Here is an 18,973-nt window from a genome sequence, read left to right as displayed (position 1 = left end):
GGCTCTCAGCTAACTGGGACAACTTGTTAAAAAAAAAGTCTTGCGGTTGCGCATGGTGGCTCATGCCTGTAATCCTAGCACTTCTGGAGGCCAAGGTGGGTGGATCACCTGAGGTCAGGAGTTCGAGACCAGCCTGGCCAACACGGCAAAACCCCGTCTCTACTGAAAATACAAAAATTAGCTGGGCGTGGTGGCACGCGCATGTAATCCCAGCTACCTGAGAGGGTGAGGCGGGAGAATCACTTGAACCCAGGAGGCGGTGGTTGCAGTAAGCTGAGATTGCACCACTCTAGCCTGGGCAACAAGAGTGAAACTCTGTCTCAGATTAAAAAAAAAAAAAAAAGTCTTGCAAAGCAGCATTTGATAACAGAGATCTTTCTAGAATCCAAGAGTCCTGGGGTATTTGGTAGAGCAGTTGTGAGCTTTCCAGTTCCCAGATATGCAGAAAGTCTGGTTGTAAATGTGAACAAGCCCAAGCAGATAAAAAGTAATACTGGGGTTGTGTCACCATAAAAGCTCCATCAGAACTGGCATTGTAATTTGAAGCAGAACAAAGGCAATATGAACTTTGTTTTATGATGGAAAAATTGTCTTTCTGATCTGTGGGGTAGTGGGTTCAGATGGGTGAAGTGGGAGAGAAAGAAGCAGTATGTTCACAGCAGGCCAACAGGATCATTCTAATAAGGTTTATACTTACATGGGAAAAGTCTTGTAATGGTTCAAATTGAAGTTTGACAACCTCTGGTCAAAAGAATTCTAACCTTTCTGGAAGACTTGTACATCAAGTTTTTTTGAATTTTAATGTCTTGTAAAATTTAAAAGTAGACAAAGGATCAGTCATTGCAACTCTGGCAATGTCCATAACAGGTGATGATAGCAAGTGGAAACATTACCCTTAAAAGTTTAGAAATTTTGTTTACTTTCCATTTACTGTAATAAGTGGTTAGAGAAGTTTCCCCAGTTTTTGAGAAAGCAAAGAATTGTGTGTTGTCACTGGTGCTTTAGCACACTTTTCGTAAAAAGCATAAAACTTCAAGTTTTACAAATTACCCATTCCTGAAAAAATAATCTTTGTTGAAATTGTAGCACATTCACCAGACAACTTATAGGCATTTGCTTTCTCATTATTGCCCTTTTAAGCTTTACATGTGTGGATAAAAGCCTATAAAATGTTTTGATTGAGTACATTATGGGAAGAAATGTAAATAATAACCAAAGCTATTTAAACATGTGTAAAAAGAAAACACGTTTCCACAGTGCTTTATGAGAGAACTAGGGAAATCCACTTCTATTTGTAAAGGGCTGTGAATAGAAAAAAAACAATGTCTAAACAGTAAAAATATTTAATAGAACAGCAGATAACTGAAAATGTGCTGTGCAGTTTTGCTGTTTCTAAAACCACATGAGTGAGTATTTCTTCCCCTTTTAGTCCTCCTCCACGTCTGCTGTGGAAGTCAGAGAACTACCTAGCTTGCTCTGTGACTGCGGTACGGTTCCATTCCTATTGTGCACGGGTGTGTACAATAGGAGCACATTCTAACTGCCCATTGTAATAACTGACTCGCATAAAAAATGACTCTTAAAAATAGAATTACTTGTCAAGGGCCTATGTTTATTTAGGGATCACAGTGATTGGATGTACAGTACTTGTTATTTTGTTGTTAATGCGTGAGAAAAACACTGACCAAAGGGAAGTCTATGGATGGTGTTTTAGAGCAAGTTTTCATTGTCCTCTGAAAATGCATGAAGGTTTGTATGGAGGAAGGGCTGGGCTCTCAAAAGGGAAAAAGTATTTCACTTCTGAAATTTATTTTAAATAGGAAAAGGCCCTGTTTTCAAAGGGCTGGGAAAATAAATACAAAACAAAACACCACATACACAAATTTACACTCGCGGGGACGCCGGGGAGAATGGCTCACAATGAGCTTGTGTCTGAAGAGCAAGGAGAAAGCTTTTTTTGGCAGGTATCATGCATCGGGTGTTGGGGAAAGTTGAGGAACTTTTCTCAGACAGAGGAAAGAATAGGAAAAACTTGCTTGTTTTGGCAATACTTGTCTTTTTCTTTTTCGCCTCTTGTCGTGTGAACATACACTGATTCCCTAACGTGGTGGTAACGTGCCCCACCACAGAATGCTGCTTGGGAAGTGAGTGTTGACGAAGAGAGAGAACACCTTGGTAATTCGGCCTTGAATGTTCACCAAAGACACCTCAGATGCCACAGAAGGGTGAGCAGAGGGCTAGGTACTTTGTCTGCAGATGTAAGCTAAGATTTTAGAGGAGCATTCAGCTTAGAAGAAATGCCAAAAAGCAGGCCACTGCAGACAGAAACCACAGTACCCAGGAAAATTTATTTTATGGCATTTTCCAAAGGACTGGGTTTCTTAGATGTTAACTACAAGAAAAGGTTATACAGAATAGAATAATAGGCAGTAAAAAAATTTACTGTTACTGTTCCACAAACAGAAAAATGTCCTGAACCCTATTTAGACAAAATGCATTGAGGCAAGTGCTTACAGCTGGAAGATGAGCTGTGTTTGGGGGTCTATGTCTCCCTTTCCATCTCGTGATCAGAGGATAGAGAATATAAACTTTAAACCAAGATACCCACGTGGTAATTCAAGCAGAATACTGCTCCTAGTTAATTTAAAGACAGATGTGTTTTTATGATTAGAGGAAAATTGTATTAAAACAAACACATAAACATACAATACTCTCCTTAATAGGGATACCAAAGCAATGAGGACAAACCCGGTATCAGACAGTGGAGTTTTCATGTGGCCTCTGACACTTCCTAGCTACTATCTGATCTTTGGGCAAGTTACTTGAACTACAAATCTGGCTCTCATCTGTAGAGAAAGGGTTCTAAAGCTTAGGAACGGTTAAAACAAGGGCTAAGAAGGCTGGCTAGAAAGGACTGTCTCAGGGATCTGCCATAGGTAGGTGGAAGATCTAACCCAGAGTCAGCATCCGAGGGGTGGACACTCGGTAACGTGTACCTGGGCAGGGTAGTAATACTAATGAAGACCCGGGGTGGGGTGGGACTAGAAGGGAAGGTGTTTCCTGTCCCAGGAGTCAGAAGATATTGCAGCCTAATCTTACACTGGGGTAAGCTGTGGTTTTGACTTTCTGAAAACCAGATGAGAAAAGCTACTTAATAATTTGTAACTCATAGGCCACTTTCATCCTGCGTTTTGTGCAAGGGGCAAGAGATGCTGCAATGGAAACATGCTGTAAAGTCTTGGCAAAGAAAATGGAACCTGGGAGTTGTCACAATTCCTTTATTTCTCCCAACACTTGTGCTCTGACACGCTCTGCGGTGGTTGCTGAACAGGACAAGACTCCTGTCCTTAATGAAACTGAAGTCTATCTGTGAGGCAGGAAAGCAGCGGGAACAATGAGTGCCACTACTCCAGAGGGTGAGCAGGGAGAGAGGAAGGGAAGTGCTCCTGAGAGAGAAGCTACACAGAATCAGATAAGGCTCCTTGGAGGAAGTGATACCTGAGCACAGGCTGGAGGATGAGGAGGGCACAAGCAGGGGAGCAGAAGCAACGTGTGCAGAGGCCCAGAGTGAGAGAGCACCACACTCTGGGGATGGCGTTAGGGGAGAGTGACAAGCTGATCAATGATCATGGGCACTCCCTGGATTTGCTGGCCAAGGCCATCCGGGAATAATGACTCCTAGTCCCTGGGGAGAGAGGCTCCTCCTGAATTCAGCCGACCGCAGGTCTAGCTGGAAGACTGCCAAAGCCTCCAGGTCCTGGGTAGCTGACTTGCTGAGCATACTCCTAAGCAGCCAGACTGCTCGGTGCTTGAATCTGGGACTCAAATGTTTGCCACCCACAACTCGACAAGGTCACTTTTATGCTTGCCCAATAAAAAAGGCTGATGCAGGACAGGCGTGGAGGCTCATGCCTGTAATCCCAACACTTTGGGAGACTGAGGCAGGAGGATCACTTGAGCCCAGGAGTTCCAGACCAGCCTGGGCAACAGAGTGAGACCCCATCTCTGCAAAAAAAATTTTTTTAAATAGCCAGGTATGGTGATATGCACTTGTGGTCCCAGCTATTAGGGAGGCTGAGGTGGGAGAATCACTTGATCCCCGGTGGTTGAGGCTGCTGTGAGCCATGATCGTTCCTCTGCACTCTGGCCTGGGCAACAGAGCAAGACCTTGTCTCAAAAAAAAAAAAACAGTGTGCATGGGGCTGGGCACGGTGGTTCATGTCTGTAATCCCAGCACTTTGGAACGCCAAGGCGGGTGAGTCACTTGAGTTCAGGAGTTCGAGACAAGCCTGACCAACATGGTGAAAACCCGCTTCTACTAAAAAGACAAAAGTTAGTCCAGTGTGGCGGTGGGCAGCTGTAATCCCAGCTACTCGGGAGGCTGAGGCAGGAGAATCACTTGAACCTGGGAAGCGGTGGTTGCAGTGAGCTGAGATTGTACCACTGCACTCCAGCTTGGACAATGAAGCAAGACTCTGCCTCAAAAAAAAAAAAAAAAAAAAGTGTGTGTGTGTGTGTGTGTGTGTGTGTGATACATGGGAGCACACCTTGGTACATGATGCCTAGAGAGTACATGATCTGTCTGCATGCCGATCTGTGTGACAATACCAGCCTGTGCCAGGTGATCCCCCTGCATTCCCCAGAACTATTTGCAAAATGGTGTGTGGCTCAACATGAGAAAGATATGCTACCAAGGCTACTCCTGAGTGGGTAGCCACCTTGTGGGTCAGGGGTGTCCCCCAGGGAGTGAGAGTTACTTGTTACTTGCAGAGAGAGTTAACAGCCAGAACAGATATGATGTCTGCACAGTACCAACGCTCAAAAGTAAAGGTGGGGCACTTGGTAACTGGGAGACTAGAAATTTATAGTCAATTTAAGCACATGGTTGGGCAAGTCACTTGGTCTACTGGAGGGCCATGATCCAGTGGTGACCCTGGTCGGAACCCTTTCAGAGTGGTTCTACCCAGAGATGTTTCTGGCTTACTGGTTAATTGATTATGTCCATAACTCCAAATAAGATGGAGAACATACTTAGACTCTACTTAAACTGTATGTTACGGGGTGAGCTGTGCACACCCCTGCCCAAATTCATATGTTGAAGTCCTAAATCCCAGTAACTCAGGATGTGACTATATTTGGAGATTAGGTCTTTAAAGGGGTTAACTAAATTAAAATGAGGTCATTAGAGTGGGCCCTAATCCAATCTAACTGGCATCCTCATAAGAAGAGACAAAGACATTTATAGTGGAAAATCATGTGAAGACAAAGGGAGAAGACAGCCATCGACAAGCCAAGGAGAGAGACCTCAGAAGAGACTAACTTGCCAATACTTTGATCTCAGACTTCTAGATAAGACAAGACACAGGCATTTATAGAGGAAAACTCACGTGAAGACACAGGGAGGAGACAGCCATTAATAAGCCAAGGAGAGAGGCCTCAGAAGAAACTAACCTTGATCTTAGACTTCTAGTCTTTAGACTTTGAGAACAAATACATTTCTGTTAGTTAAGCCACTTGGCCTGTGGTATGTTATGGCAACCCTAGCAAACCAATACACTGTAGAACAGGAAAAAAAAAAAAAAAATCTAGATCTAGGCTGTGCATAGTGGCTCACGCCTGTAATCCCAGCACTTTGGGAGGCCGAGAGGGGTGGATCACCAGCCTGGCCAACATGGCGAAACCCCGTCTCTACTAAAAATATAAAAATTAGCTGGGTGTGATGGCACGCACCTACTACAGCTACTTGGGAGGCTGAGGCAGGAGAATCGCTTGAACCTGGGAGGCAGAGGTTGCAGTGAGCTGAGATTGCACCACTGTACTCCAGCCTGGGCGACAAGAGTGAAACTCAAGTCTCAAAAAAAAAAAAAAAGAAAAAAAAAAATCTAGATTTGGTGCACAGGGACCTGAATTGACTTGAGCCACCTTAAAGGAGAGCCATAGCCACCTGGCCAGTCTCCAGATCTGAGTCAGTTCATGGACTTATTTTCTCCTCGAAAGGAGAGCCAGGAAGTCCTCAAGTAAGGACCCTTCAATAAAGTTACAAGCGCATCCTTTAAATCTTTCACGTGGGATCAACAGAGATTACCAGGGTATTTGCACAAGGAAAAAAGGGAAATATCTGAACTTTTGAGGAGGATTAGGCATTGGCTCTGAGATAATTCTTGGGTTCCTGATTACTGCTGTGATCCACCAGAGGGTGGCATCTAGAAATGTGGCTTAAATTCATCTCATGAAGGGCACACCATGTCTGTAAAAATCTGCAGTTGTCATCCCAGTTGCTGAGTGTATCCTTGGGATAGGTTTATTCTGCAACTGACAGAATCCACAGTTGGAATTCATGTCTCAGAGAGTGAGAACTATTATGGTAATTATGGGCTAGGTGAAAGTTTCTGGAATTTCTCCCACCCCACCAAAATTGTAAACTAAAATCAGTATTAATCCCTAGAAGATCAAAGAGATCTGCTGCCATGAAAAACCTGAAACATTCATGAGTATCTTTCATACAGTCTTATCTCACTTTCCTCTTCGGTTAAGCAGAATGCAGAGGAGTCTTAAAGAATGATGGAAGGTTAATATAAGTTTAAATAGCCAGGGATTCTTCCAGAGTCAGTCTCTCAGCTGGAGCACCACAGCACCTAGCATCAGTACTACAGAGGTGGCAAAATCTGTTTTTTTCTATCCCAGTGAACAGCGAACACAGAAGCAGGTTTCTGTCTACTGGCAGAGAAAGTCACACAGCTTCACTGTTTTGCCTCATTGCTCTGTTGACATTCTGCTTCAGTGATACTACTGAGTCTACGGGGACCTTCATTATCTCAGTATCTTGCAGGACATTGTTCTGGTCTACTACACCAAAGGATTTATGACAGGACTTACACAGCACAAGGTGGCATGTATTCTGGCTGTCATTCTAAGACATAGGCATGTCAGATGGTGACAGATAAAGCCTTTCAAAATACATTTCCGAACGGCCTGGTGCACAGGAAAAAGTTCATCTAAAAGGAAAATCAAGGTTTTTACACCTTGTACCCCTTACTACTAAGAAATAAGCACAAACATCAATGAGTATGTCTGCGTGTTTCTCTGACCAATATGAGAGACTTGAAAAGGTAATAGCTTCACTCACCAGTTATTAGATAAAAATTTGTGCCTAATCAGTGTCACTGCCCAATGGGATGGTATTAGCCAGAAGTGAATGAATATAATGACATAACCTCACTCAGGGTAGAAAAGAAAAATCTGTCCAGTGAGCAGACTGCTGAGTGGTATATTTTGGGTCTATGTGGTCTGTAAGGAGAGATGGCCTGAGAAACAAATACATACTGATTCACTGGCAGTAGTTAATAGTTTAAAGAGAGGGTCATCAAGAACTGGTGACATAAACATTTGGGAAAAAGTTAGAGTGTGAGAATATTTATGCATTTTGTGAAAGTTCTCCAAAGGGCCCTGTCTTAGTCTATTGTGTTGCTAAAACAAAATACTGCAAACTAGAATAAAGAATAGAAATTTACGTTCTCACAGTTGTGGAGGATGGGAAGTCCAAGATCAAGGCACCAGCAGGTTTGGTGAGAGTCTGATCTCTGTTTCCAAGATGGTGCCTTGAACACGGAGTCCTCCAGAGGGAAGGAATGCTGTATCCTCACATGGCAGGAGGAAAGGCAAAAGGGGACAAACTCTCTCCATCAAGCCCTTTAAAACAACATTAACCTATTTATGAAGGCTCTGCCTTCATAATGCAAATGCTCTCCCCACCTTCCAACACTGTTACAGTGGGGACCATTTCCAATATGTGAATTTTGGGGGATACTTCATACCACAGCAAGCCCCATTCAGAAGAGGTTTTTATAATGAGTTAGACAAGGTGACCTACCCCGTGGATGCTGGCTGGCCTCTTTCCCTAGCTGCCAAAGTACCTGCTCAAAGGTCTCATAAGCAATGTGGCCATGGAGGCATGGATGAATGTTCTGCTAGGGCTCAACACAGACTTAACCTAACCAAGACTGAGCTCTGCCAAATGCCCAATTTGCCAGCAATAGCAATTAATCTGAGCCTTCCCACCAACTCTCATTTCATAGGGAGATAGGCCAGTGATGGTGGGTAGATGACATTTGACCTCTTTCATCACAGAGAAGCCAATGCCTTATCTTCACTAAAATGGAGCTTTCTTCTGGATTTGGATGTGCCCTGTATGCCTGCCATGTTTCTGCCAGCCACATCATCCATAGACTTCAGGAAGGCCTCATTTGCCATCACCAGCACTGCGATTCTGACAAAGCAGCTCATTTTACAGGAAACAAAATAAGACAGTGGGCTTGTAAAATTCAATGGTCTTACAAACAATCAAGCACAGCTCAACTGCAGCTGGCCTTACTCAGTGGTAGAAAGGTCTACTGAAAACTCAGTTGTGATGCCAATTATGAGGCAGGGCCTTGTAGAACTGGAGTAAGGTCCTAAGGGATGCAATATAGGCTCCGACCAGCAGAACAATATGTGCTACCTTGGCCAGATACATGGTTCCTGGAATGAAGGACTGGGAAAGGGAGATGACCACCTCAGCAAACATTTACTTTCCATCTCCACGACTCTGCTTCCTTAGCACTGAAAGGATGATTGTAACACAGATGATAACAATGAATCGGGCTGAAAGTTCAAAGTACCATGTGACTGTTTCAGGCTCTTTATGGCACTATACAGACAGGCCAAACGGGAGTTGAAATGCCGGCTCATGATGAGATGAATGTGGGGAGAGAAGTATATAGACCAAAAAAAAAAAGAATGTAATGAGTTCTACCTGGTGAAACATACCCAGTGCTAAAAGTTAATTAAAACAATGGCAATCTCATCAAGGCAGGACCACTGGCAGCTCAAATCCTGGGGGAATGAAGGTAAAGAAAGCTAATCAGATGAATTACAGGCAAAGAACACAGAGAATACAAAATAAATAGAGGAGGTAAGATACAAACATCAGCTACTTATTTCATGGTTACAGAAGTTAGAATGGTAGCATCTACCTACCTCATTGTCTTCTTTGCTGCATCATGTATTTATTTATATATCAGTTACTTTTTTGGCTTTCTGTTTCCCTACTATTTTATTTAAGGTTTGTTGGCAGTAGTTCACTTCATTACTTAGTTGAAAAGTTAACAAATATGCGCTGGGAATGAACTAGAAGGGGAGTAAACCACTTAGAAATCCTGGACTTGGAGCTGGGACTTGAGACTCTGGGGGGTCATCTCTTTTGGAGGATATTTGGTGAGCACATTTCCTTTGTAGTTGGGAAAGTCAGGCTGTTAGGCAATAGCTTCTTGTTACTGAATAGCAGCTCATGGAAGAAGGAAGCCAAGAGGAAAGTTATTAGTGGATATTTGTAACTTGTGTCTACCCACTCAAAATTGTTGACCATCATCCTATGTTTTGATGACTTTCCACATCTTGTAAGTGTCAATTTCCCAAGGTAAAAGCCAAACATTTTGCCTCCCCTGACTCACTTGTAACTAGGAGACAGCCATTAAATCTAGTTTTGCCTTGTGGAGGACTCAGAAGGGAAAAAACAGCACAAGGCTGTGGCCACAGGCTGGGCAGTCGGTCTCTGCAGGATGGGGCAGAGGATGATGCTCAGCAAAGCTTCTGATATATGGTCATAAGCATCACAGGGAGCATGTCTCAAAGCTGTCCCTGACTCATGGCTGAGGCTGTTTTGTGTAGCTTCACAACAGGGCTCTCTGGCACTCCCCGAGATCCTGTGAGCTATCTAGTATCTTTAATCAACTTCTTCTCTGCTTAAGAGCCAGACCCACTCTGGCTAGTCTCAAGCAGAGAAAAAGTGAAATAAAGAATGTCAGGCAACTAAGGTTCCTGACCACAAAGGGTTTCAAGCTAGGAGCTATCACATTTTTGCCTTCAAAAGGCCACCCTGGCAGCAGAGGTGTGGATGAATTAAGATGAAAATCACAGGCTGTGGCATTAATTTAAGAGCTGATCAAGATGGGCCTTGACCAAGGGAGTGACAAAAGGAAAAAAAAAATTAAGAGGGAAAAGGCAAAAACCACAAATCTAAACTATAACACAGATAAATAAAAATCGAAAAGCACAATATCTCGTTTTTTGACTTTTGGCCTGTCAGTCTGGCAAAAATTAAAATCATTGGTAATACTCAATATGGGCAAGGTTAAGAGGAAAAATATTAGTGAGGTAGGATTTATGGGAATTGATAGTCAAGTCTTTAAAAAGCCTTATCTCAGTAATTTTTTACTGAATCTACTGAAATAAATTTTCAGGTAACTCTTATAAACAATGAGGCTATTGGCAATATCTGTACTATGCTGTTCTTTGACCAAGTTTGTGAATAATTTTCATACGCCTCTGTATCATATAATTGGAAAAACAGCCTCCAAGTCATTTATGCAAATTGTTTATAAAGAAATCTCAAAGCATAAAAAATATTACTATTATTATAGCAACGAGCAAAGTCACCAGCCTAGAGACTTCAGCTTATCCAGGGTTGTATATTAAGTATATATACCCATGCTGAGGCATATTCCATTACACGGATCTGGAAATGGAAAAAAAGCTAAGGAACTCACACAAATGAGAGAAGATATCCAATATACACAAAAGCATAAACAATCCACATTCATCCAAACTACCTACACAGAAACAACAACTCTATTTTCAGGGAACGTGAGACATAGAACTGAAGTCTGAGGAGGAAATAGGCATGGCTTTTTGGTTAGTGGTTTTGAACTTGGTTTTGAAACAGGCTTAGAAGACTATAGGATCAGCTGAAAATAGGCAGTTAGGTAAATGTATAGAGAGATGTTTTTGGCACTGATGACAAAGTAAAAGCATGAATCAATTTCCGTTTTTAGTGATGCTGTTAATAAACAATGTAAGATGGTGGTGTACCATGGTGTGTCCCTCTTGTCCCTGCAGGTGTCTAGATCTACGCAGCCTAGAACACGATGAACCTCTGTCATCTGTGAAAAGCAATCTTGTGGTCAAGTTGGGTCAACAATGCTTATACCTTTTAGAAACTGACAGTTTAGTAAGAGTCTAAGCATGTATTAACCAATCCCTACCAAAATACCAATGACATTCTTCACAGAAATAGAAGAAAATAACACTAAAATTTGTATGGAACCACAAAAGACCCAAATAGCCAAAGCAATTGTGAGCAAAAGAACAAAGCCGGAAGCATCATATTACCTGATTTCAAAATATACTACAAAGCTATAGTAACCACAATAGCATGGTATGGTTATAAAAACAGACACATAGACCAATGGAACGGAATAGAGAACCCAGAAATAAGTTCACTTATTTAGAGCCAACTGATTTTTAACAAAGCCAAGAACCATATTAGGGGAAAGGACACTTTCTTTAATAAATGCTGCTGGGAAAACTGGATATCCATATGCAGAAGAATGAAACTCGGCCCCTATCTCTCACTGGATACAAAAATCAACTCAAAATGAATTAAACACTTGAACGTAAGACCGAAAACTAAAAAACTACTGGAAGAAAACCCAAGGAAAACTCTTCAAGACATTGGTCTAGGCAAGGATTTTATGAGTAAGACTTCAAAAGCACAAGCAATAAAAACAAAAATAGAAAAATGGGACTATATCAAACTAAAAATCTTCCATACAGCAAAGGAAACAATCAACAGAGTGAAGAGACAACCTGTAGAATGGGAGACAAAATTTGCAAACTATTAACCTGACAAAGGACTAATGTCCATAATATACAAAGAACTCAAATAACTCAATAGCAAAAAAGTGAATCTGATTTTAAAATGTGCAAAGGATTTGAATATTTCTCAAAAGAAGACATATACATGGCCAACAAGTATATGAAACACTGCTTAACATTATTAATCATCAGGGAAATGCAAATCAAAACCACAATGAGATATCTCACCACAGTTAGGATGGCTATTATCAAAAAGACAAAAACTAACAAGTGCTGGCAAGGATGTGAAGACAAAGGAACTCACATACATGGTTCATGGGAATTTAAATTAGTACAACCATTATGGAGAACAATTTGGAGGTTCCTCAAAAACCTACAAATAGAATTACCATATGATCCCACCAATCTCCCTACTAGGTATTTTAACAAAAGAAGAAAATCAGTATATTGAAGAGATCTGTACCCCTTTGTTTACTGCAGTGCTACTCACAATAGCTAAGATATGGAATCAGTCTAAATGTTCATCACCAGATGAATGGATAAAGAAAATGTGCTGTATGTATACACAATGGAATACTATTCAGCAATATGTACAAAAAAAAAAAAGAATAAAATCTGTCATTCATGGTGATATGGGAGGGGGGCAAGGAAGTGCTGGGTAGAGAAGGGAAGGGTCCCTGGTGAGGGCTCCACCCTTGGGCCTGTGCCCACAGACCTAGGTGAGGACAGGCACTCCTGTTTTCACGCCCAAATGTTGCATTTTCCCAGACCACCCTGGCCAGCCACACCCCCCATCTTGTGCCTATAAAACCCCCCAGACCCTAGCAGGCACACACACAGGCGGCTGGACGTCAACAGGAGCAGAGGAACGGAAGAAGTTGTTCCGACAGGCACCAGCAGACTCTGGCAGGCCATTGACAGCGGGATAAGGAGAAATTTTGCCAGGGGCAGTCAGAAAGTCCGGCAGCTGGGCGGCCCAGCTCCAGGGGAAGACCACCTTCCCACTCGATCCTCCTTCTGGCCTCTCCATTCACCTGGCTGAGAGCTACCTCCACTCAATAAAACCTTGCACCCATTCTCCAAGCCCACGTGTGATCCAATATTTCCGGTACACCAAGGCAAGAACCTGGGATACAGAAAGCCCTCTGTCCTTGAGATAAGGCAGAGGGCCTAACTGAGCTGATTAAGACGGCTAAACTGAAAAAGCACATTGTAACACACGCCCACTGGGGCTTCAGGAAATGTAAACACACACAACCCTAGACACTGCTGCTGCTGTAGGGTTGGAGTCCATGCTCCCTATGAACTGCCCGTTCTGTATATTCCCCTAAGAGTTTGAGCTGCAGGGCAGCGATGAAGCAAGCCACACCCCCATCACACACCCTGTGTGGGGGATAAGATACCTGTTCCTGTTTCAATAGCAACATGGATGAGCCCAAAGGAAATTAAGTGAAGTAAGTCAGGCACACACACAATGGAATACCATTCAGCCATAAAAAGGAATGAATTAATGGCATTCTCAGCAACCTGGATGCGACTGGAGACTATTATTCTAAGTGAAGTAACTCAGGAATGGAAAGCCAAACTCATAAGTGGGAGCTAAACTATGAGGATACAAAGGCATAAGAATGGCACAATAGACTGGGGACTTGGAGGGAAAGGGTGGGAAGGGAGTGAGGAATAAAAGACTACAAATCAGGTTTAGTGTACACTGCTTGAGTGATGGGTGCACCAAAATCTCACAAATCACCACTTAAGAACTTACTACTGTAACCAAAAAAAAAAAAAAAAAAAAAGAAAGAAAAAGAAAAAAAAGGAGATATATAGACATACTAAAATTTGATGATGTAATCAGAAAATAAGAAAATAGATATCACATATTCTCACTTATATGTAGAAGCTATTTATTAAAAAAAAAATTGAGCTCATACAATTGGAGAGAGTTGTGGGTATTAGAAGAGTAGGAAGGATGGGGAAGGGAAGGATAGGAAGAGGTTAGTTAATGGATATAAGATTACTACTAGAGTAAGTTCTAGTGTTCTATAGCACTATAGGGTAAATATGGTTAACATTAATTTATTGTATATTTAAAAAAAAAAACAAGTGAGGATTTTAAATGCTTGCAACAAAGAAATGATAAATGTTCAGGTGATAGATATGCTAATTACTTTAATTTGAAAATTACACGTTGTATACCTGTATCAAACTATCATTCTGTATCCTATAAATATGCATAATTATTACATGTCTACTAAAAATAAAAAAAAAAACCTTAAAAATAAAAAACAATCCTTTAAAGAATTTACAGTTTCCTTAGGAATGTTTTATTTGCTATTTTTATGCATTTTGCTACCATTAAAAGTCCTGAGGACTCTTTGGTTAATTTTCTTTACCCAAACAAAGTATCTTCATTAGGATATATTTTTAAAATGTATCACTATACTAACATGACAGTCAGAGTCAAACATAATTGCCATCTCTACAGAGCAGAAATTCTATTTATTTTTTGTCCAAAATCAAAGTGCTCTGTGCCTACCTTTTAAGGACAAGGGACTGGATCTTGTGAATTCTGCATTTGATGGCCTGTGCTGTTTGCGAACTTCCAAGTACTCCTGAACTCTTGAATCAATGGTTTCTTTTAACAGTAAACAGACTTCCTAAAGCAAATAAAAAATTAGATATAACCTTAGAATCTAATGCAAAAAAGTTAACATGATACCTATTAAAAAGTCAACAATGAACATTTCATTTTGTTTGCTTTTTAATTTAGCTATGAATGTTGAAAGGAATGTCATGTGTGCTCATGAATAACACCACAAATTTAAATTTGCTACTGAAGTTTGCTCGAAACCATGATGTTGGCTCATTGTGTGATCTGGGAAAGTCATTTCATTTCTTTCTGCCTCAGTTTCATATTTCTAAAAGAAAGATAAAAACACTTCAATGTAAACATCAGGGTGAGGAGGTAGTAAGTGTGGTAAAGAATGCTTTCATATAAGTATCAATCAGTTCTACTGTGACAAATAGAAGAAATAAGTCAAGAAGAGCCAATACTGGCTGGCATCAGGGCCCCAGGGAAACACCCAGTGTGGCCAGCCAGGGGACTGTAGACGGGGACGGGGCCAGGAGTAAGGGCATATTCATCCACTGCTGGTGCAACGGCATGGGGAACCCACACCACAGCCCAGTCAACAGCAAGCAGCCCCCCATGGTTTCAGGGGACTGTTTCATGTTTACATGCACAATGTTGCTAGATCTTTGTTCAAAAGGAGTCAGAAACAGTAATTTTTATATAAACTATCCCATTTTTCAAACTTGGTCTAAAAATTTTTTACAATCTAAACACCATCATTCATTAGTTTCTGCTCTTGGGTTTACAAATCTACTGAAAAAGGAAACTGTTGAGCAGTGAGTTAAGCAGAGAACTGGAAATCACTAATCCTATTTTCTTCTATGCTCCTGATGATACTGTATATGCCAGTTTGTTTTTGTAAAAATGCACTACACTCATGTATTAACCGTGAAAATAATGTAATTTCTCTAAAGTAGATGAACATTTATTAGGCAACAGAAACACGTGGTTTTAATTCAATTTCAGTATTCCTTATCACTAGTCAGTTTCTGGATATGTCAATTGTTTTATGACTTATAAATATAATTGTTTTATTGTTTTGGTGTTATTTATGGCAAAGGTAAACAAAAATTTAAGCCCAACCACACAATGGGAAGATACTCTTTGAAGCTGTTTCCTGCACTAACAGGAAATTGTAACCTAATGTAGAAAAAGAGAGTAAAATAACACACAAATCTAAATTTCTTAATTTAAATTAAGAGCTGATGTATAAGGACTGATGATTCCTGTTTAATTCCCAAAGACTGCAGCAAACTTGAGGTGAGTTGCCCAGGTCACCTCAAACCTGTTTTGCTGGTTTCTTGCAATGTCATCTCAGCTCCTAGAATCTTCACAAATTAAAACAACAAAATTTTTAGCTGTTCTGAGGAGCAATGATAGCAAAACTTTTCCTTTATTACTAACACTTATATCCCTCAAACAGTACAGAAAACCCTTGATTTAACTCATGAGTGTGAATTTCTAGATAAAATACAAACACTGGTTTCCTCTCTCCTGCTTTTCATGTTGCAGTCCAAAGATGCAGTGCCTCATGGAATACAGAGATATCCCTTTACAGTTGAGTGTTTCGGCATTGTTCACACAACAAAAAGGCAGCCTTGCCGCCTCATAGGTTTTTTTTTTTTTTAAACAATTAAAGAATTTTGCTTCACATGCAGAGTTCAACTATGACTGCGCTAGAAAATATGTGAAAGACATACATGGAAACAAGGATTGCTAAAATTTGGCCATAAATGCCCTATAAGGCTAAAACTAAAAATAGTATGACAAAAATAAAGCAAAGGCTCATACGCACAAATTTTCTCCCTCTAGCTCTGGGGCTTTCCTTCCGTGAGTCAGTTTGACAAATGGAAGGTAGACCAAGTGCAGTGTGATAGACACCAGTAACTGACCACACCACACTTAGCGAAGCTTTCTCTTCAGAACCACAACAATGCAAGAAAAGAAAACTTCTCAGCTACCTTTGAGGGGCAGACAAGAAGAACAAGTTAAAATCAGTGCGTAAGAGAGAGATACAGAGGGCATCTCTAGGCTAACGGGCTGTGCTCGCTTCCTCGAGTTTACAAATGGAACAGTTTGAGTTCAACTGTTTGGGTACAAAGACTACTCGTGCTGCACTCAAAATAAACATATGGTTAATACATGTAATTAGTTCTTTTTTCTAAAAAGGAACTGGATATTCTCAGGGTTTCACGATATAAAATGACTGTTAAAATGCAATCAAATTGGTTGCTTATGAAATCCCAATCATGAGAGGATCTAATGAAAAAAGAGATGAAAGCCTGGGGACACTGAACGTAAGCTAAAGTCATAGCCTTTCCTCAACTAGCTTTTCTCCTTTCTTACACACACACAAATGATCCCAGAGGAGTTTTAACGTCAGTGAATTTTTTTGTTTTTGTTTTTGTTTTGAGACAGGGTCTCACACTGCTGCCCACGGTGGAGTTCAGTGGCATGATCACAGCTCTGACTGCAGCCTCAACCTCCTGGGCTCAAGTGACCCTCCTACCTCAGCCTGCAGAGTAGCTGGGATTCCAGACACAAGCCACCACATCTGGCTAATTTTTTATTTTTTATATAGATGGGGTTTCACCATGTTGCCCAGGCTGGTTTGAACTCCTGGGCTCAGGCAATCCGCCCGCCTTAGCCTCCCAAAGTGCTGGGATTACAGTGTGTGTCACTGTGCCTAGCCAATACACATTTTAAAAGGACAAATTAGAGAAGCAGCAGCAAATTGACTATTTGGTTTTGAGTGGCAAGCTCAGCTTGCTACAGCGACCTGCCCCTTGCAGCTGCCAGCGCAGCACTGCTCTGCAGGTCCTGTCATGCACTGTGCAGCTTTGCTAAGTCATGCCCTGCTGCCCTCAAGTAGGTACTATGAGCATCCATGCAGCTGCATGTGGCTCCTAAAAAAAAAAAACCTAGCCTCACGCTTTGGCTATGAGATGATTCACACACCCAGGGCTTTATTTTAAAGCGTTCCAAATTAACTGAATCTTGGGCAAAACGGACTCAACAAGAAAGGTCTAAGGCTGATAAAGGTCTAAGGTGACAAAGCTGAAAGGGAATGGAGAACGGGCCTGGAATGGTGGATTTATAACATTGTTAATTTAAGCCAAGTCAGAAGATTTCGGGGTGAGGTCCCCTTGGGTGACTATTGGTCACTTTGGGGAAACGAGCGAACAGTTTTGAATCACAGCAACATGTGTTAGTAAGCTAAAGAGTGGAATTATATGAAGGTAAGTGGCAGTAGGAGATGTTGATTGACTTGCTAAATACTTAAAAGTCATGAAGAGGAGAGTCTACAGTTATTTACCTGAATGATAAATCCCGTCATACAGAACCTTGTGCCTTCCTTTCCTCAACTTTAGGTCACCAGGTATTCTTTGCAAAATAATGACAGCAAAGTCTTGATAATATTATCCTTTGAATGAAAATGTATTATCCTATAAAAACTTTCTTGGGAGGTGGGGATCTCTTTTCTGGTGATCTCCAAAAGCTGATTAAAAGCAATTATCACAGAAAAGGGTGGCTTTTTTTTTCCCCCCACCACTGTCAATAGTTTCTTCTGCATATACTATATTTTAACACATTTTATTTTTATTTCTCACTCTAAAAAAGCAACTGTGATAAATGGACATCATGGATAATGATATTTTTAAAGGTATGTAAAAGCCACAAGCTGGTTACTCTTGCTCTCTGGAGAGCAGGGATCAGAGAAGGAAGCAAAGTAATGGTGAGAGCTCAGTGCAGCTTGTAAGCCTCCACCACAAGCAGCACTTGGGTGGGATTGTTAAAACTTAGAACCAGGAGTGGGTCTGGCATCTAGGCAAACCCCTTCACTTTCAGATGAGGAGGCTGAGGCTCAGGGAAGTCCAACATCACGCTCTGCTAAGCCCCCCACTGCTGGCTTTCCTGACTGACCACTGTGAGAAGTGGTCAAGTATCTCCTCACTTGTCAAAGGCTCATGATAATACAAGGATGATAGAAAATAAAAGCTGAGGCTTTAACATGGGTGTGAAGGTTCAGCCTTGTGTTAAACGCCACACCTGCTTCAAGTGCTCAGGCTATCCTTCACAACCAGTCAGGTTAAAATCCCTGATTACCTGAAATAGTCACTTTAACTTCTTCTTCTTCTCTTTTTTAATATATAGAACTCCTTCCCCCAAAACAAAGAGGTATAAAATGTCTGGCTTAAATAATAGAGTATCATATGAAGTGTATGAATGTGTCAGTTTCTGAAGGAAAAAAAAAAGTGGGTGCATATGTGTCTGTCATTGGGAATACAATTGTTTTTCAAGAATTAAATACCCAACATTTTCCCCCACCAATAGAAATGAAAGCTGGAAAAAGATAATATTTCTTGTAGCAGCAGCAGCAGCAGCTACTTGCAATTAAACAGCAGAAAGTTTTGTTGTACCTCTTTCTTCTGTTCAGAAAACCAGCTTGTATCTTTGTTTGAACCTTGCGGCAAGATATGAAGATCCACGAGGACAGCAAAATTCCCACACTGAAAGACATTAATGGCAGAGTCAGTGTCTGTGCAGCTCATGCCCAGCAAACAATGAGAGAAAATCTCACAAATTCCTATGTGGTTGCTCATGATGAAATAGCAACAAAGTTTGCTACTAGACAGAATTCTTAATAAA

At 41.2% G+C, this 18,973-nt stretch overlaps 1 protein-coding gene across 2 annotated transcripts in view; it reads right to left on the bottom strand.

Moving 5' to 3' along the window:
• SLX4IP (SLX4 interacting protein) overlaps nt 1-18,973 on the bottom strand; it is a 195,597-nt gene that overhangs the window by 50,631 nt on the left and 125,993 nt on the right. The window contains exons 3-4 of one of the 2 annotated variants that reach the window (XM_050745059.1): nt 18,745-18,834; nt 14,228-14,348 (exon numbers count right to left, since the gene is read on the bottom strand). In XM_050745059.1, the coding sequence (XP_050601016.1) occupies nt 14,228-14,348; nt 18,745-18,834 (211 nt within the window). Of the gene's footprint in view, nt 1-14,227; nt 14,349-17,639; nt 17,909-18,744; nt 18,835-18,973 lie in introns of those variants that run through there. The other variant, XM_050745060.1, reaches the window with a different exon arrangement.

The sequence above is a fragment of the Macaca thibetana genome, chromosome 10, assembly GCF_024542745.1.
Source record: "Macaca thibetana thibetana isolate TM-01 chromosome 10, ASM2454274v1, whole genome shotgun sequence".
In the NCBI taxonomy this organism is placed as follows: Eukaryota; Metazoa; Chordata; class Mammalia; order Primates; family Cercopithecidae; genus Macaca; species Macaca thibetana.
Note: the sequence above shows the minus strand (reverse complement) of the source record. Positions and strands in the feature narration are given on the sequence as shown.